The 12,522-nt window shown below is 62.4% G+C and overlaps 2 protein-coding genes across 5 annotated transcripts in view; one reads left to right on the top strand and one right to left on the bottom strand.

Moving 5' to 3' along the window:
- Window positions 1-3,722, top strand: part of PGS1 (phosphatidylglycerophosphate synthase 1) — a 36,616-nt gene extending 32,894 nt beyond the window's left edge. For 2 of the 4 annotated variants that reach the window (XR_009400241.1, XM_059379092.1), the window contains one exon: window positions 3,144-3,722. The gene's annotated coding sequence lies outside the window, so the exon portion shown is untranslated. Of the gene's footprint in view, window positions 1-992; window positions 1,091-3,143 lie in introns of those variants that run through there. The other 2 variants (XR_009400242.1, XM_059379093.1) reach the window with 1 other exon arrangement.
- DNAH17 (dynein axonemal heavy chain 17) overlaps window positions 1,365-12,522 on the bottom strand; it is a 91,566-nt gene continuing 80,408 nt past the window's right edge. The window contains exons 72-80 of the mRNA XM_059379091.1: window positions 11,942-12,069; window positions 11,085-11,312; window positions 9,963-10,154; window positions 6,974-7,153; window positions 6,479-6,661; window positions 5,353-5,535; window positions 4,948-5,091; window positions 4,328-4,553; window positions 1,365-3,236 (exon numbers count right to left, since the gene is read on the bottom strand). Of these exons, the coding sequence (XP_059235074.1) occupies window positions 2,989-3,236; window positions 4,328-4,553; window positions 4,948-5,091; window positions 5,353-5,535; window positions 6,479-6,661; window positions 6,974-7,153; window positions 9,963-10,154; window positions 11,085-11,312; window positions 11,942-12,069 (1,712 nt within the window). The 3' untranslated portion in view covers window positions 1,365-2,988. The remainder of the gene's footprint in view (window positions 3,237-4,327; window positions 4,554-4,947; window positions 5,092-5,352; window positions 5,536-6,478; window positions 6,662-6,973; window positions 7,154-9,962; window positions 10,155-11,084; window positions 11,313-11,941; window positions 12,070-12,522) is intronic.

The raw sequence follows: 12,522 nt of genomic DNA, 5'->3' as shown, positions 1-12,522 counted from the left end.
TATTTGACAGAGAGAGATCACAAGCAGGCAGAGAGGCAGGCAGAGAGAGAGGGGGAAGCAGACTCCCCACTGAGCAGAGAGCCCGATGTGGGCCTCGATCCCAGGACCCTGAGATCATGACCTGAGCCGAAGGCAGCGGCTTAACCCACTGAGCCACCCAGGCGCCCGCCTGATATTTTTTTATTACAGTTTTTCCATGTGTTGGACTTGAGGTTCCGGGTAAGGTCCAGACCTTGTGTGGGACGGTGACGCGTCACCTAAGTCTCTTTTTGTCTGTGGGCTCCCCTCATTTTTCTTTTTTCTTTGCAATTTTTTTGTGGAAGAGTGAGCCTTATTTTTACTGCATCTGCCTAAAACACGGTGTGGGTCATCATCTCACAGCTCAGCATCTTCAGAACACGTAGCGTGTAGATTCGTCTCAGGCCTGGCTTTCTGCCTGCCCCAACTGCCCTGTGTCTCCAGGAGCAGATTTCAAAACCTTGCTGCCTAATCTCTGCGTCTCCAGGTGCTTGAACCTTGCACAGAGAAAGACCTTCCTGAGAGAAGGCCTTTGGGGCCCCCGGCTGTGGCAGCTCTTCCTTGGGCGGGGGCAGTAGCTTTCCACCCTGCCCGAGGGCTGGCGAGGGCTGGCGGCTGCTGGTGGTCCCCTTGGGGGGCTCTGGAAGTGGGGGTTGGCCTGTCCGCACAGCCTGGCTGTGCCTGGGGTGCTCCAGTGTTAGAAGCACCTTGTCAGTGCATCTGCAGCCCCCCCACCCCCAGTGGGCCGGCGGATCTGCAGGCTCTCGTGGCTGGGAACCGGGAGCAGGGGGGCGGCAGTGGCTGTGGCTCTGCTGTTCTGGGGCAGCGGTACGTCACTTAACATGTTTGCTTTCGAACTAGTTATTAAATTGTCCTGTGGGACAAGTAGACTAGAGAAGCCAAAAGAATGAGCCAGGGGCACTGGGTTTCTGCTTGGAGAGAGGCTTTCGGTAAACAGCGTTCACATCCTGCAGATTCTTTTGGACCGGAGTCAACATCGTGCCACAGCCCGGCTTGAGCAATCGGGGCCTCTGCCCTCCATGTTCGGCTGCTCCCTTGGTCTCTGCGGACCATCTCCGGACCCCCCAGAGGCAGGGGCTCCAGGGCCCATAGCACCTAGAGAGGCACAGTCCCTGGGTCCCTGTCACTGGATTGCAACCCAAAGGTGAATCATCTCTTGGAAATCTGGGCTGGGAAGTCGTTTTGTCGGCTAACCGCAGTATGTGCGGAAGAATGGCTGTTTTATTTCAGACTCTACAGGCAAAATTGCAAAACCTTCCCATTTTGTGGTTATTACCAGGGATTAAAAATGAGTTGCTTGATGGCCACTGGTAGTTTTTTCTCTAGTCCCAGGAGTGGTGGCCACTGGCTTTGCAGCTCTGCCGCGAAGGGCAGCAGTGACCCCTCCTGGCCAGCAGAGGGGCCACCCAGCAGCCACTGCTGTGGCTCCACCTTCCTGCCATGCTGCCCCAGAGGGGTTGGACCCTCAGCCTCCTGCTCCCTGACCAGGATTTGAGGGGCGTTTTTCCTTCTCTTTTTAGAGCCCCACCAGGCCCCAGGGCTGTTGTGATTGTTACCCTGAGAGTTAGGTCTTGGGGAGTCTCCTCTCTTGTGGTTCCAGTGACACTGTTTGGGAAACAGTAGTCACAAAACTTCAGGATCAGATTGAACTTAGCCTGAGGCCAGGTGTTCCTGGAGGACCCCCTCTGCCCTGCATGAGAGCCCGAGAACATCAGGGAGTCAGGCTTCCCCTAGAGTTAGCAGGCTGCCAGCTGCCTTTCTCGCGCCCCTGCCGTGCCGGCTCACCACTCCCCTGCTCGTCTGTAAGCCGCCAGCCCGGCCAGCCCCGAATGGCAGCCTGCTCACTTGGCTGGAATGGCCATGAAGAGTCAGGGCCCGAGGCGTCAGCCAGGTCATCCCACGGCAGCCCCGGGACCGGCACGCACCAGCCCTCAGGTGTAGTAGGTCAAGTGCTTGGGGCGCTTCTCCTCCGGCCGGTGGTTTTCCGTAGTCCTGTCTCTCTGGACAGGTTCCGGGACCTGAAACAGATTGGCTGGGGGATGGAGCAGAGGGTGGGGTTCTCGGTGTTCCTGCATCCGCTGCAGCACGTGTCCCCCGGGGAATTCAGGACCCCCGGCTGACAAACAGCGGCTCTCTGCTGCTGGCGCTGTCTGTGCCTCAGCAATCCCGGCCGCAGTCGGGGTGTGGTGGGGACTCCCCAGGATGTGGGGACTGCGGGGGGGGAGGAAAGGAAGGCACCGTGCCTCCTGGAAAGGGACTCCCGGCCTCTGGGAGTTACTGTGGATATGATGAGCCTGTCACCTCTGAGGACGCACTTGAAGGTGGGCCCGGGAACCGAGTTCACGGTGTTCTGTGCGCATGCTCAGGAAGTGGGTGGTGGATGGGGCCAAGTCACGTCTGGACTGGCCTGTTTCAGCGCCTGGGACCCGGGAGGGAGGAGACTTTGTCTGAGTCAAGAAAGGTTCTCGGTCCTCAGGAGAAGGGAACGGCACCTCTGGGGACTGTGGAGGTGGCAGTTCCCGTTGGTGTGGAACGCTCTGGCCCCATGCTGGCAGGGCACTTGCGTGGCCCATCGGGCCAGGGCCCGTGGCTGCTGTGCCCACACCTCTGAGTGGCTAGTGGGCACAGGGACGTGGGCCTGACCTCCGGGCTGCAGGGCTCTTGGGGGGCTTGCCTCAGCGGTGGGAACGGGAGGCTCCCAGCCCCAGTGAATCAGACGAGCACAACTTAGTGATGTTACTGTTTTAATCTGGCCCGGCCCCCCTCTTCTGTGCACCCCCCTTTCTGGCCTGCCCATCTTGACATGCTTCCAAGATGCCAGGGTCACTTAGAACAAATAGCAACTATTAATTCCTGTAAAAATAAGTAACAGTTACGGGGCTGAGTTTCTAATTGTCAGCTTGAAGTTGGGGCTCGGACCCGGCCTGGGGACCCAGAGCACCAGCTACACTAGACCTGTAAGAGCAGGGCCACGGCCGCCAGGATCCACTTGGCGGCCTTCTCTTTGGTCTTGAGGTTAAAGGTCCAGACATAAGTGGGGCCGCGGATGCGTGTTTTGTATACGGGACACTCATAGATGTTCTTGGTGTCCATGCGGTCCACAGGAATGGCCTTGATGAAGATGACGGGCATGGCCGGCGTCAGCTCCTTCAGCCTGGCCTCAGCGATGACTCCGGTCTGGGTGTCCCAGCGAGCTCCTGCAGGACAGCACCGTGAGCTCAGGGTGGCCTGTGAGGCCGTGCCTGGGTGCTGAGTGGCATGCTGGCCATGAGCTGGGGTGCTGGGGACGCTGGGGGCTGGGCCAGCGCAGGCACGGCCAGACGTGTGGCTGTGAGCATAGAACCCGGCAGAGTGTTGGGCCCTTGGGGACTGCGGGGACCCCGCCACGTGCCTCTGAGGGATGGCACCGCCTCAAGCTCTCGGGGCCACCTGTTCACGTATGTGGTGTTTTCGGAACCTGCCGGTCAGCCTTGTCAGCCTCAGAGGCAGGAAGTGGTGGCTCCAGCTGGAAATCCCCGGAGGCCACATGCACATCGCTCTGTCTGCGTGTGCACGCGCAGGCACCAATCTAGTGCACGCGCAACTTTGACTTGCCTTTAACCAAACTGCTATCATTTCTACTCAGCCTGTTAATGGTGTTTGTGTTTCCTGTCTGTCATTCCAAAATAAACATGGAGAGCGGCCTCTGTCGTGCTTGTCTCTGATGTGGGGACTGGGGAGCCCTAGCCCTTGCTGGCTAAGCCCTGATGTCCCACAGGTAAGGGGGTGGCATCAGTCGCCGAGTGGGACAGTTTGTGGTCTAAAAGCTGGCTCTCAGCCCGACAGGTCTAAGGGACCAGGCTGCCTGGCAGCCCTGTGGCATCCGCCAACTCAGGACGGGCTTGTGGGGGCGGCCAGTGCCCTTCGTGCAGCTCCTTGGCCGGTCCCCGCGGAGCTGGGACTGCGGTGGAAATGCTGGCACCCCCAGAAGTCCATCTGCCTCGGCTCCCTGCCCCCAGGCCCTCCTTGGAGGGCCGTGCTCCTCACCACTCTGAAATAGGTGCTCGCTCCTGAGGATGCGCCTGCCGTTTCTGGCCCAACAGAGCCAGGCCGGCTGCCCTCTGCTGCAGGTTTGGTCCCCCAATGCTGTCTGAGCACGCTTGGAGCCGTGCCGTCTCCACCAGCATCAGGCCTCGAGCTGACACACCCCTTTTGCCTGCCTCCGCCACCTGCCCCTCCCTGCTAGTCTCTGTCCTCCAGCCCCGCAGGACTGGCTCTGGAGGCTTCCTCAGACCCGCACTCTCGTTACCTTCCATGAACAGCCCATACACGTAGGAGCCCTCCCGGGGCGGGGCCGTCATGTCCTCCCGGTTCCTCTTGGTCACTTCCACAGACAGACACATCTTGTCCAGCGGCCACTCGTTCTTCCTGGCCATGGACTGCATGATGGCCGTGAGGAAGGACTGGGGGTTGAAGAAGCCGGCCAGCCACACTGTGGTGGGCAGGGCGAAGTCCGTCGTCCAGGCCTCGAGCTCCTGGCAGAAACGTGTTTCAGCCGAGCCCGGTGCCCACGGCTCCCTTTCACACGAGGGACGGGAAGAGCAGGGTCTGGAGAGGGGCTTCTCGTTCGAGGACGTGTGGGGTCCCAGAGGGGGCGTTGACGAGGCGGCTCCCCTCATGGGTGCTGCAGGGGCCGTGGGCTCTGGCGGAGAGGGCTCTCGGGTTGCTGTCCCCTCCCTGATGTGGGAGGCGCCTGCATCCTGGGTGTCTGTGTGGCGCGGGCCGGGCCCTTCCGGCCCTGCTCTGACAAAGGCCAGGCCGGTAGGGGCCTCTAGGCCTTTGGCGGGGACACACTCCCCCTTCATAGCCCATGTTCTGCTGGCCCCGGGGGTGGGGGTCTGCTGGGACGCCTGGAGAGAGTGGCCTCACCCTGATGCGGAGCAGTAGGTCGGCATACCAGGCCGCCAGGCCCATCATGGAGGGGTAGGCCCGGGCCACCCATGGATCAGGCACGGTGTCATAGAACAGCGCCGTGGACAGGTCTTCCATGTCAGTCGTGATGGTCAGTTCCCCCTGAGACACACATGGGTGCGGTGCTGGGGGCACGTGGTCCTGGCAGGTCCCACGCCTTGTTTCTCTCACCCTGTCCATGCCACGAGTCCCAGGAAGATGTGCGCCCCCCAGCCCGGCGGGCCCGCAGCTCCAGACCCGGGAACCCAGAGGGAGCAGTGCTGCACCAACACCCAGGGCCCGGGGCCCCGTGTCCCGCAGTGCCCGGCAGTGGCCCGCCCGCCTCCTGCATCCAGTGCCTGGGTCCTGGCTGTCCCATGTCACCTTCAGCCCCAGGCTCAGCTCCTTCAGCGAGCGGCGCATCTCGTTGGTGAGGATATTCATTCTCTCACATTCCTGGAAGGCCACCACCACGTAGGGCGTCCTCTCGGTCGCCTTCGCCATGATCTCAGGCATGTTGAACATCTCCGGGACCTTCTCCAGGATCTCCTCCAGGATTGCCTTCACCTGGAAGTCAGTCCCCGACAAGCCCGTCACTGCCTGTGCCTGCCAGCCCCCGCCCAGCGTCCACGTCAGAGAGCCTGCCCCGGAGGTTCGCAGGGAGGGTTCCGGGAGCCAGGGGCGGCGGAGTTGCCTAAGGGTCAGGGTCACGGAGGTGCAGCTGCTTGTCTGACCAGAGGAGGGAATCTCCGCCAACGGGCTTTGAATGTTCTGGTCCTGTTGTCAAGGCCATGGGACCATACCCCTGGGAGCTGCAGGGTGTCCTAGCCTGGTTCCTGCAGACGTTCCCCAGTGTACAGGCTCCCCAACCCAAACCCAACCCTGGGTCAGATCAGCTGCCACCCATACGACTGTGACCTGCAGGTCTCTCGGGGCTTCTGCAGGAGCTTGCTGGTCACACCCTCTCCAGGAGGGGACGCACGCGGGGCTGTGTACAGCTCGGCCGCCAGAAGTGAGGCCGAGAAAGGGCCATGAGGCCTCACAGCACTGAGGGTCTTGCAGCCCAGAACGGGCTGTTACTGGTTAAGCCCCATACGCTGCTGGCTGCTGACGGAGCTTGCCCAGAAGTTACTGAGCAGCGTGAAGGTGGTAACTGCTCACGGGGCGGCAGAGGCGATGCAGACAAGCGAGAACAGGTTAAAAGCTCTTAAGCTGCCTGAAGTTTTTCTGTTTCTTCAAGTGTTAATGGGATGACCCCTGGGGTCTTCCGAGCTCACGGGGAGGGGCTGTTCTGTTTCATCTGGGTAGGAGGCCCCCCCCCCCCCCCCCCGCTTGCTGCTTGCACACCAACTGTGCCAAGTTAGAGGCTGCAGAAAGTCAGGCCTGGGGTCGGGGGGACAGCCCCTGGGCAGCACCCCTGGGCCTGTTAGCCAGCTCGCAGCTCCATCCCAGTTTCTGGGGGTGCACGTCTCGACCCCAGGTTCCGGGCCCTGCCCGTTAAGCCTCCTGCCTTTTCTTCGCGAGACACTCCAGTGCCTGCCCCGGAGTCCGTCTCTTTGGGCTGCATTTCCAGGACGGTGCGGAACAGCTTCTCTGACGTGACTGTCAAGAAGCCAATCTCTGCGTTGGGGTGCAGGCCGTACAGGTAGGGACTCTCGGGGGGCAGGTTCTCATCGATGTACTCGTGGTAACCCTGAGAAGGGGTGGGCGTGGGCAGGCTGCTGAGGCTGTGCTAGCCAGAACCCGCCCGTCAAGCATTTCTGACCCAGGGTTCTGCCCGTGCCTTGCCCTCTCACAAACCCGCTTGGTTCTCAAACCCCCTTTCTGGCTGCCTCCTGAACCCCCCAGTTACATGAACCATCTCCATGTGCCCCCCACCCCCGAGGCTGTTTAGAGCTGGCTCTCACTTTCATTGCCTGGCTTCTTGGAGCTCAACCACGGATACCCCGTTTGCGACGTCAGGCTGGCCCCGGAGCTGGCCAGGACAGCAAAACCACTCCCTCACCTTGTAATCCAGGTTGGGGGGGATCTGAAAGCCTGGCGCCAGCAGGACCTCGCCCTCCAGCATCTCTGCCCGCACATACTCTGCCAGGTACGTCCTGCATAGCCGCCGGTCCCAGTCGTCCGTGATGTGGCCGCCGTACATGATCTCTCCAAACAGGTAGCGGAGGTCATCCCAGGGCACCTTAGGAAGGACGGAAGCGGTTAGAAGCGCCCTGGCCCTCGGGGTCCGTGAGATTTGGCAGTTAGCCATTAGGGCATGGCCCAGCTTCTCCCGTCACCCCAGCTCCCGCCTGGCCCGCCGCTCTGCAGTGTCACCAGGTCCAAGGCTCGCCTTCCATCCCCCCGTTGTCCGGTGTCTGACCCGGCGGCCAGCCCCTCCTTGGCCGTCTCCTGCCTCTGGCTCCTTTGGTGAGGGCTGCCCTGCAGCTCCCCTCTGCCTGTGGCCTGGCCTCTGCCCTGACCATGACCACTGGCCGTGTGCCAGGACCTCCAGCTCCACAGGCCAACCCTGCAGCCCCCATTCCCTCCCTCGCATGGGCCTCTGGTGTCTCCCTAGCTCAGAAGCACGTGGGCACTCATGACTGTGTGCACTGACCACCTGCCCAGAGCGGTTCCACTCTGTGGTGACGGGGTGTCAACGCTTAGGCACCTTTTCTTTCGGCCACAGGGCCCATCCGTCACACCTTCACGATGTCTCCATCGCTGGGCCTCCCTTCCGGTCCCGCGGAGCTTGCTGGCTTCGAGTTCCCAGCAGCTCCGTACAGCTGCGGGCCCCGCGGTGCACTCTAGACGGGTGACACAGCGCCCAGAGCGCAGCCACCTGGCCTCACGCTCAACCCAGACCGCTGCTCCTCGCCGCCGCCTCCACGAAGCCCTGGGGGTGGGCTCTGGCTGCCAGGTGCCAGCACGGCACACCCGGCCGGAGCGTCTCAGGAGCTGCAGACAGTGGCACGTATGTGATTCCAGGTTTGCGAACGGCCATGGAAGCGAGATTGTTCCGGCAGATGGTCATCGTGAGAATGGCGAACGCTAAGCTGTCCTGTGCGCTCGTCTGCTCCGCGCTTTTGCCGGCGGCGGCCGGCGTCGCGCGTTTTGGTGCAGGCGGACGGCCTCCTGACCCGGCGGATGGAGTGAAGAACTTGTGGACTCAGTGGCCTGATTCGGTGTCCTGAATTTCACTCGGAATGTTAGTGTTCTCTGAGTTGTCCTTTAGCGACTTCTCGGGGCGTGCGGAGCTGCGTGTCTGCGTCTGTGCGTTTCACTTGTTGCTTCCTCAGGCCCCTCCGGCCCTGGGGCTGCCTCCCAGGGACGCCCTTCCCTGCGGAGCGGGGCTGTGGCTCTAACGAGCAGGGGCGGACACCGCCCGTGTTCCCACTCTTGCCGGGGGAGCCCCGGAGCGCTTGTCAGAGACAGGGCACCCGGCGTCCCCTCGAGAGCCTGTGTCGGTCGGTTTCTGCTCTTGACCAATGCTCAGGACCGTGTCCTTTTGTCACTTAATGTCGTTGCGGCTGTGGCGCGGACAGAGGAGGGGTCATGCCACCATGGGCCCGGTGCACCCAGGTCCCTGCTTGGCAGGACGTGCGTTCCTGTCATTTCCTCCTGTCTGGAGGTGACTGAAGCGGACGGTGTGGCACCTCCTCCCCACCTCGGCTGTGTGTGTGTGTGTGTGTGTGTATAACAGGGCAAGTATCTGAATCAGCGTCTTCAAAAAACTCGAGCACTGTTCCTCCCACATGAATCTCCCCGGGAAACGTCTGGCCAAACCGCTCCCTCATGGCGCCTCCCGGCATCTGCTTCTTGCCAAGACCCGGGAGGCAGCTGCCAGTGTTCAGCTCAGCTCTATGCGAAGTGGACCCAGCCCTCCATCCCCGGGAGAGCTGTCTGCTGGCCCCTTCTGCCCTCCTGTCTTCTCCAGGCGTCGGTTTCGCCAGGAACCAAGCCGGTGCACCGCGTGCTGGGCTTAGACTTCGGTGATGGCAGGGCAGGGAGGCCCACCTCCTGCGCCGTCAGGGCCGGGGGAGCGGTGGTGGTGGTCGTCGTCGGAGGTCGTCAGACCTTCTCAGGCCGCCCGCAGGGAGGGACGGGCACGGGTGTGTTTGCTGTCTTGCCCTGGCCCTGGTCTCCCTCCCCTCCGCTCACATCTTAAGTTTTTCACAGCAGAGTGGGAAAGAGGCAGGTGTCCCGGGGCCAGCACCCCTGCACCCGGCAGGGCAACTTTCCTCACCCAGCCCCCAGAGCTTGAGCCTCGGTGCCCGGGAGGTCTCAGCGAGTGAGAAGCAGAGCTGGGCTTCAAGCCTGGGGCCCTAGACCCCAGCGCCTTTCGCCACCGTGCCACTGGCCGTCGGGATGGGCGCTGCCTGGTCCTGCTGCTGGTCTTCCTGCCCCTGCCTGCCCCACCAGGTGTCACCGCTGCTGTGCCACTGTTCCATCACTGCCGATTGGGGGCTGAGTGAGGAGGAGCCAAGGCTCCTGGGCTGCATAGGCGCCTGCCTCCCCTGGGGGCCCCAGGCCGTGCTGTAGAGTCTTCGAGGGGACTGGGCAAGGCCCCTCTCCGTCCGCAGCTTCTCCGTCCTCCGAGGCCATCCGCAGAGCACTTAGCACGTGTCTCCATCGTCAGGAAAATCAGAGCGGTGCCCGCGTGCTCCAGGGAGACTGTTTTTGTTTTCTGTCTGGACCTGGGTTCTGTCACGGACACTGACCACGCACTAGGGAGGCCCCTCCTCGTCCCTGCCCCCCAGAGATGCCTGCCCCCCTGGAGTGTGCTAGCAAGGCAAAGAATTGCCAGACGGTTGACAAGTGTCGCAGGGCTGGAGGCCAGGGACAGGGCGACAGTCATCCTGGCTCATTTCTGGGTGGAGTCTTGGGACTTCTGGTTTTCAGGTTTTGTTCGGCTTAGGATGCTGCGGGATGCGCCCTACACCTGAGCCCTGGACAGTGGACGGGGGCGGACGGGGTGCGGAGAACCCCTGGGGCACCAGGCACACCCTCACCTTGGTGTTGGCCTCCAGGTAGTTGTAAAGCACGTTGATGGAGATGGTGAGGTCCCCGTTGTTGAAGGGGTACGACCGGTTCCAGCCCTGGGCCCCAAACTTGCGCCTCTCGGCCACCACGGCATGGAAGTAGCACAGGGCAAAGAGGATGCACTTGAACTCGATCTCCTTGGTGCACATCTCCAGGGTGTCCTGCAGGAGAGGACCCAAGTCCTGCCTCTGCTGGCTGCCTCACAGGTGGCAGGAGGGGCGGGGGGGACCAGCCGGGCGAGGCCCAGGTCCACGGGGCTGGAGGAGAGAGCATGCTTTCTCATCTTTACTTCCTTCAGAAATTCAGTTCTACCACTTAAGTATTGACTACGCGTCAAATTAGGCTGCTTTCTAACAAGATACTCGCAGGCGCAGGACATGTCAGGACTTCTTTAGCGAGAAGTACCGTCCGTTGGCCCTGGTCAGCCCTCCTCGCGGCGCGCACAAACGGTATTGGTGAGCTGTGCGCTCTCTGCACGATGTGCTCTGCGAGTGCGTATGTGTAGGTGCTCCCAGGCGGCAGGGGTGGCAGCCTTAGAAAAGTTTTAGACTCCATTTGGGAGCTAAGTGTGCGCCTCCAGAAGGTTTTGGTGGAGGACGGAAGATCAGGTGCCAAGAGGTGAAGAAAAATGCTAGGGGCTTGCAGAAGGGGGCAGGGCTGTGGGGGCAGGGCAGAGGGAGGTTTAGACACGGAGGGAGGGGTCACGGGAGCTGTCCCACTGAAGCAGGGCGGGGGCCCCGCTGGGGATTGTCTCCTGGGAAGCACCCGAGCCCGGCACACTGCCTTCCGGCCCCTTCTGAGGGGCTCCGGCAAACCCAGCACCTGCTCTGCATTGAGCCCTGCTGACTCGCCGGTGATGAAACGGGTTACAATACGCGTTCTTTTTAAAGCTGTAACTTGACTGCCTTTTGCACTGTGTGCATCTGACTCAGTCTTCCAGGCCTATATTGACGTGTGGCAGGAGGTGTGGGCGTGCGCATGCTGGGGGTGGCCTGGCGCGGTGAGAACCAGCGTAGGGTGTCCCCAGGGCTCTAGGCCACCGCCGCCTCTCTGTCTGTGGGGCGCGCACCCCGGAGGGGAAGCCACCTCACCTGGGTGAAGAGGTCCAAAGCCTTGTGCAGGTTGGCGTACATGCCCGTGGGCGGCTCGTTGGTGATCTTGATGGCATTTTCCAAGATGCCCTGGGGGATGATGTGGGACTCGGGGCTGGGGGCGGGCTCGGCGCTGATGAACACGCGGTAGTCCTCGTGGCTACTGGCGCTGTAGCGCTCCAGCTTCTTGTCCAGCGCGCTCAGCCACCGCGCCACGAGGTGGATGTTCTGTGACCAGGACCGGGTCTTAGCGCCCTCGCTGTCCTCCCACCCCTCCCTCGAGCGGTGGCCGCGGCCCACGCTCCCCCGGGCCCCAGGCGCGCCGGCCAACTTCAGCTGAGCTGCTGAGGCTGGGGCGTCTGTGCTCGTACTCGGTGAATTCAAGACCTCCCACCTCCTGGCGGGTCCTCCCCGGCCTCCCCAGCGTCCCCAGCGTCCCTGGCGTCAGGCTGACGTGACATGGCCCCCACCCCTGCTCTGAGGTTTGGGTAGAAGGAATGGCAGGAAGCTGGGGGTCCCCACGCAGGAGCAGGCTGGACCATGCGGACCGAGGTCGGCTCACCTGTGCAGGCCGGGGAGGCCCGCAGGTGCTTGCTGGGGTCCAGGAAAGGGCCGCGCTGGGGGTCGGGCTAGGGGTTACCCAAAACGTGGACAGAAAACGTCCTGGGCCCCTAGCACTTGCCCCACATGAGGAGGAGGATGGGGGCGCTTTCATCCCCTCTGGCGTCTGGGCTTTATAAGGGACGCCTCTGTAGGGAAGCTCTGGCCTAAAGCCGGCGTCCTCACACCACCACGGCCCGCCGCTCTGCGGACCGGACACAGGGGATGTGGTGCGGGAGCCGCCAGGGGCCCCGTACCTGCAGGATGACCCAGTGTCCCATCTCTGCAGCCATGTCCAGAGCGTCCTCCGCCACCACCTCCTGTCCCTGCCCCAGGGACACGTTGTGCAGTTTCCCGTTGTCTATGGTAAATCCCAGCTTCTTCCCTGAAGGTGGGAGAACAGGAAGCACGTGGGGCCGCGGCCGGAGGCGGCCAGAATCCCAGCCCTCCCCGCTCCGTGTGGCGTTGTGGTAAAACACACAGAACTTCAGACTGGCCCGTTGCAGACCCACGGTCAAGCGCACGGTTCAGTGGCATTTAATGCCGTCGCCGTGTTGTGCGGCCCTGTGGCAGGTTCCGGCACCCTCCGCCCCGCCCCCGGCAGCTGCTCGGCTGCTCTGTGTCTCCGTGTATCTGCACATTCCGGAGCTTCTGATACACGGAAGCCTGGAGCCAGGGGCCTGGGCGTCCGGCTGGGGTTCCTCTCAGCACAGTGTTTCCAAGGCGCATCTGCAAGTTTGATGGCTCGGTTCCGTCCCACCGTGTGGCTTCGCCGTGCTAGGATTGGCCACTCGGCAGTGGACGGACGGTGGCTTTCACCTGCCTTTTCGCCCTTGGG

The sequence above is a fragment of the Mustela nigripes genome, chromosome 16 (genome assembly GCF_022355385.1).
Source record: "Mustela nigripes isolate SB6536 chromosome 16, MUSNIG.SB6536, whole genome shotgun sequence".
Classification (NCBI taxonomy): domain Eukaryota; kingdom Metazoa; phylum Chordata; class Mammalia; order Carnivora; family Mustelidae; genus Mustela; species Mustela nigripes.
Note: the sequence above shows the minus strand (reverse complement) of the source record. Positions and strands in the feature narration are given on the sequence as shown.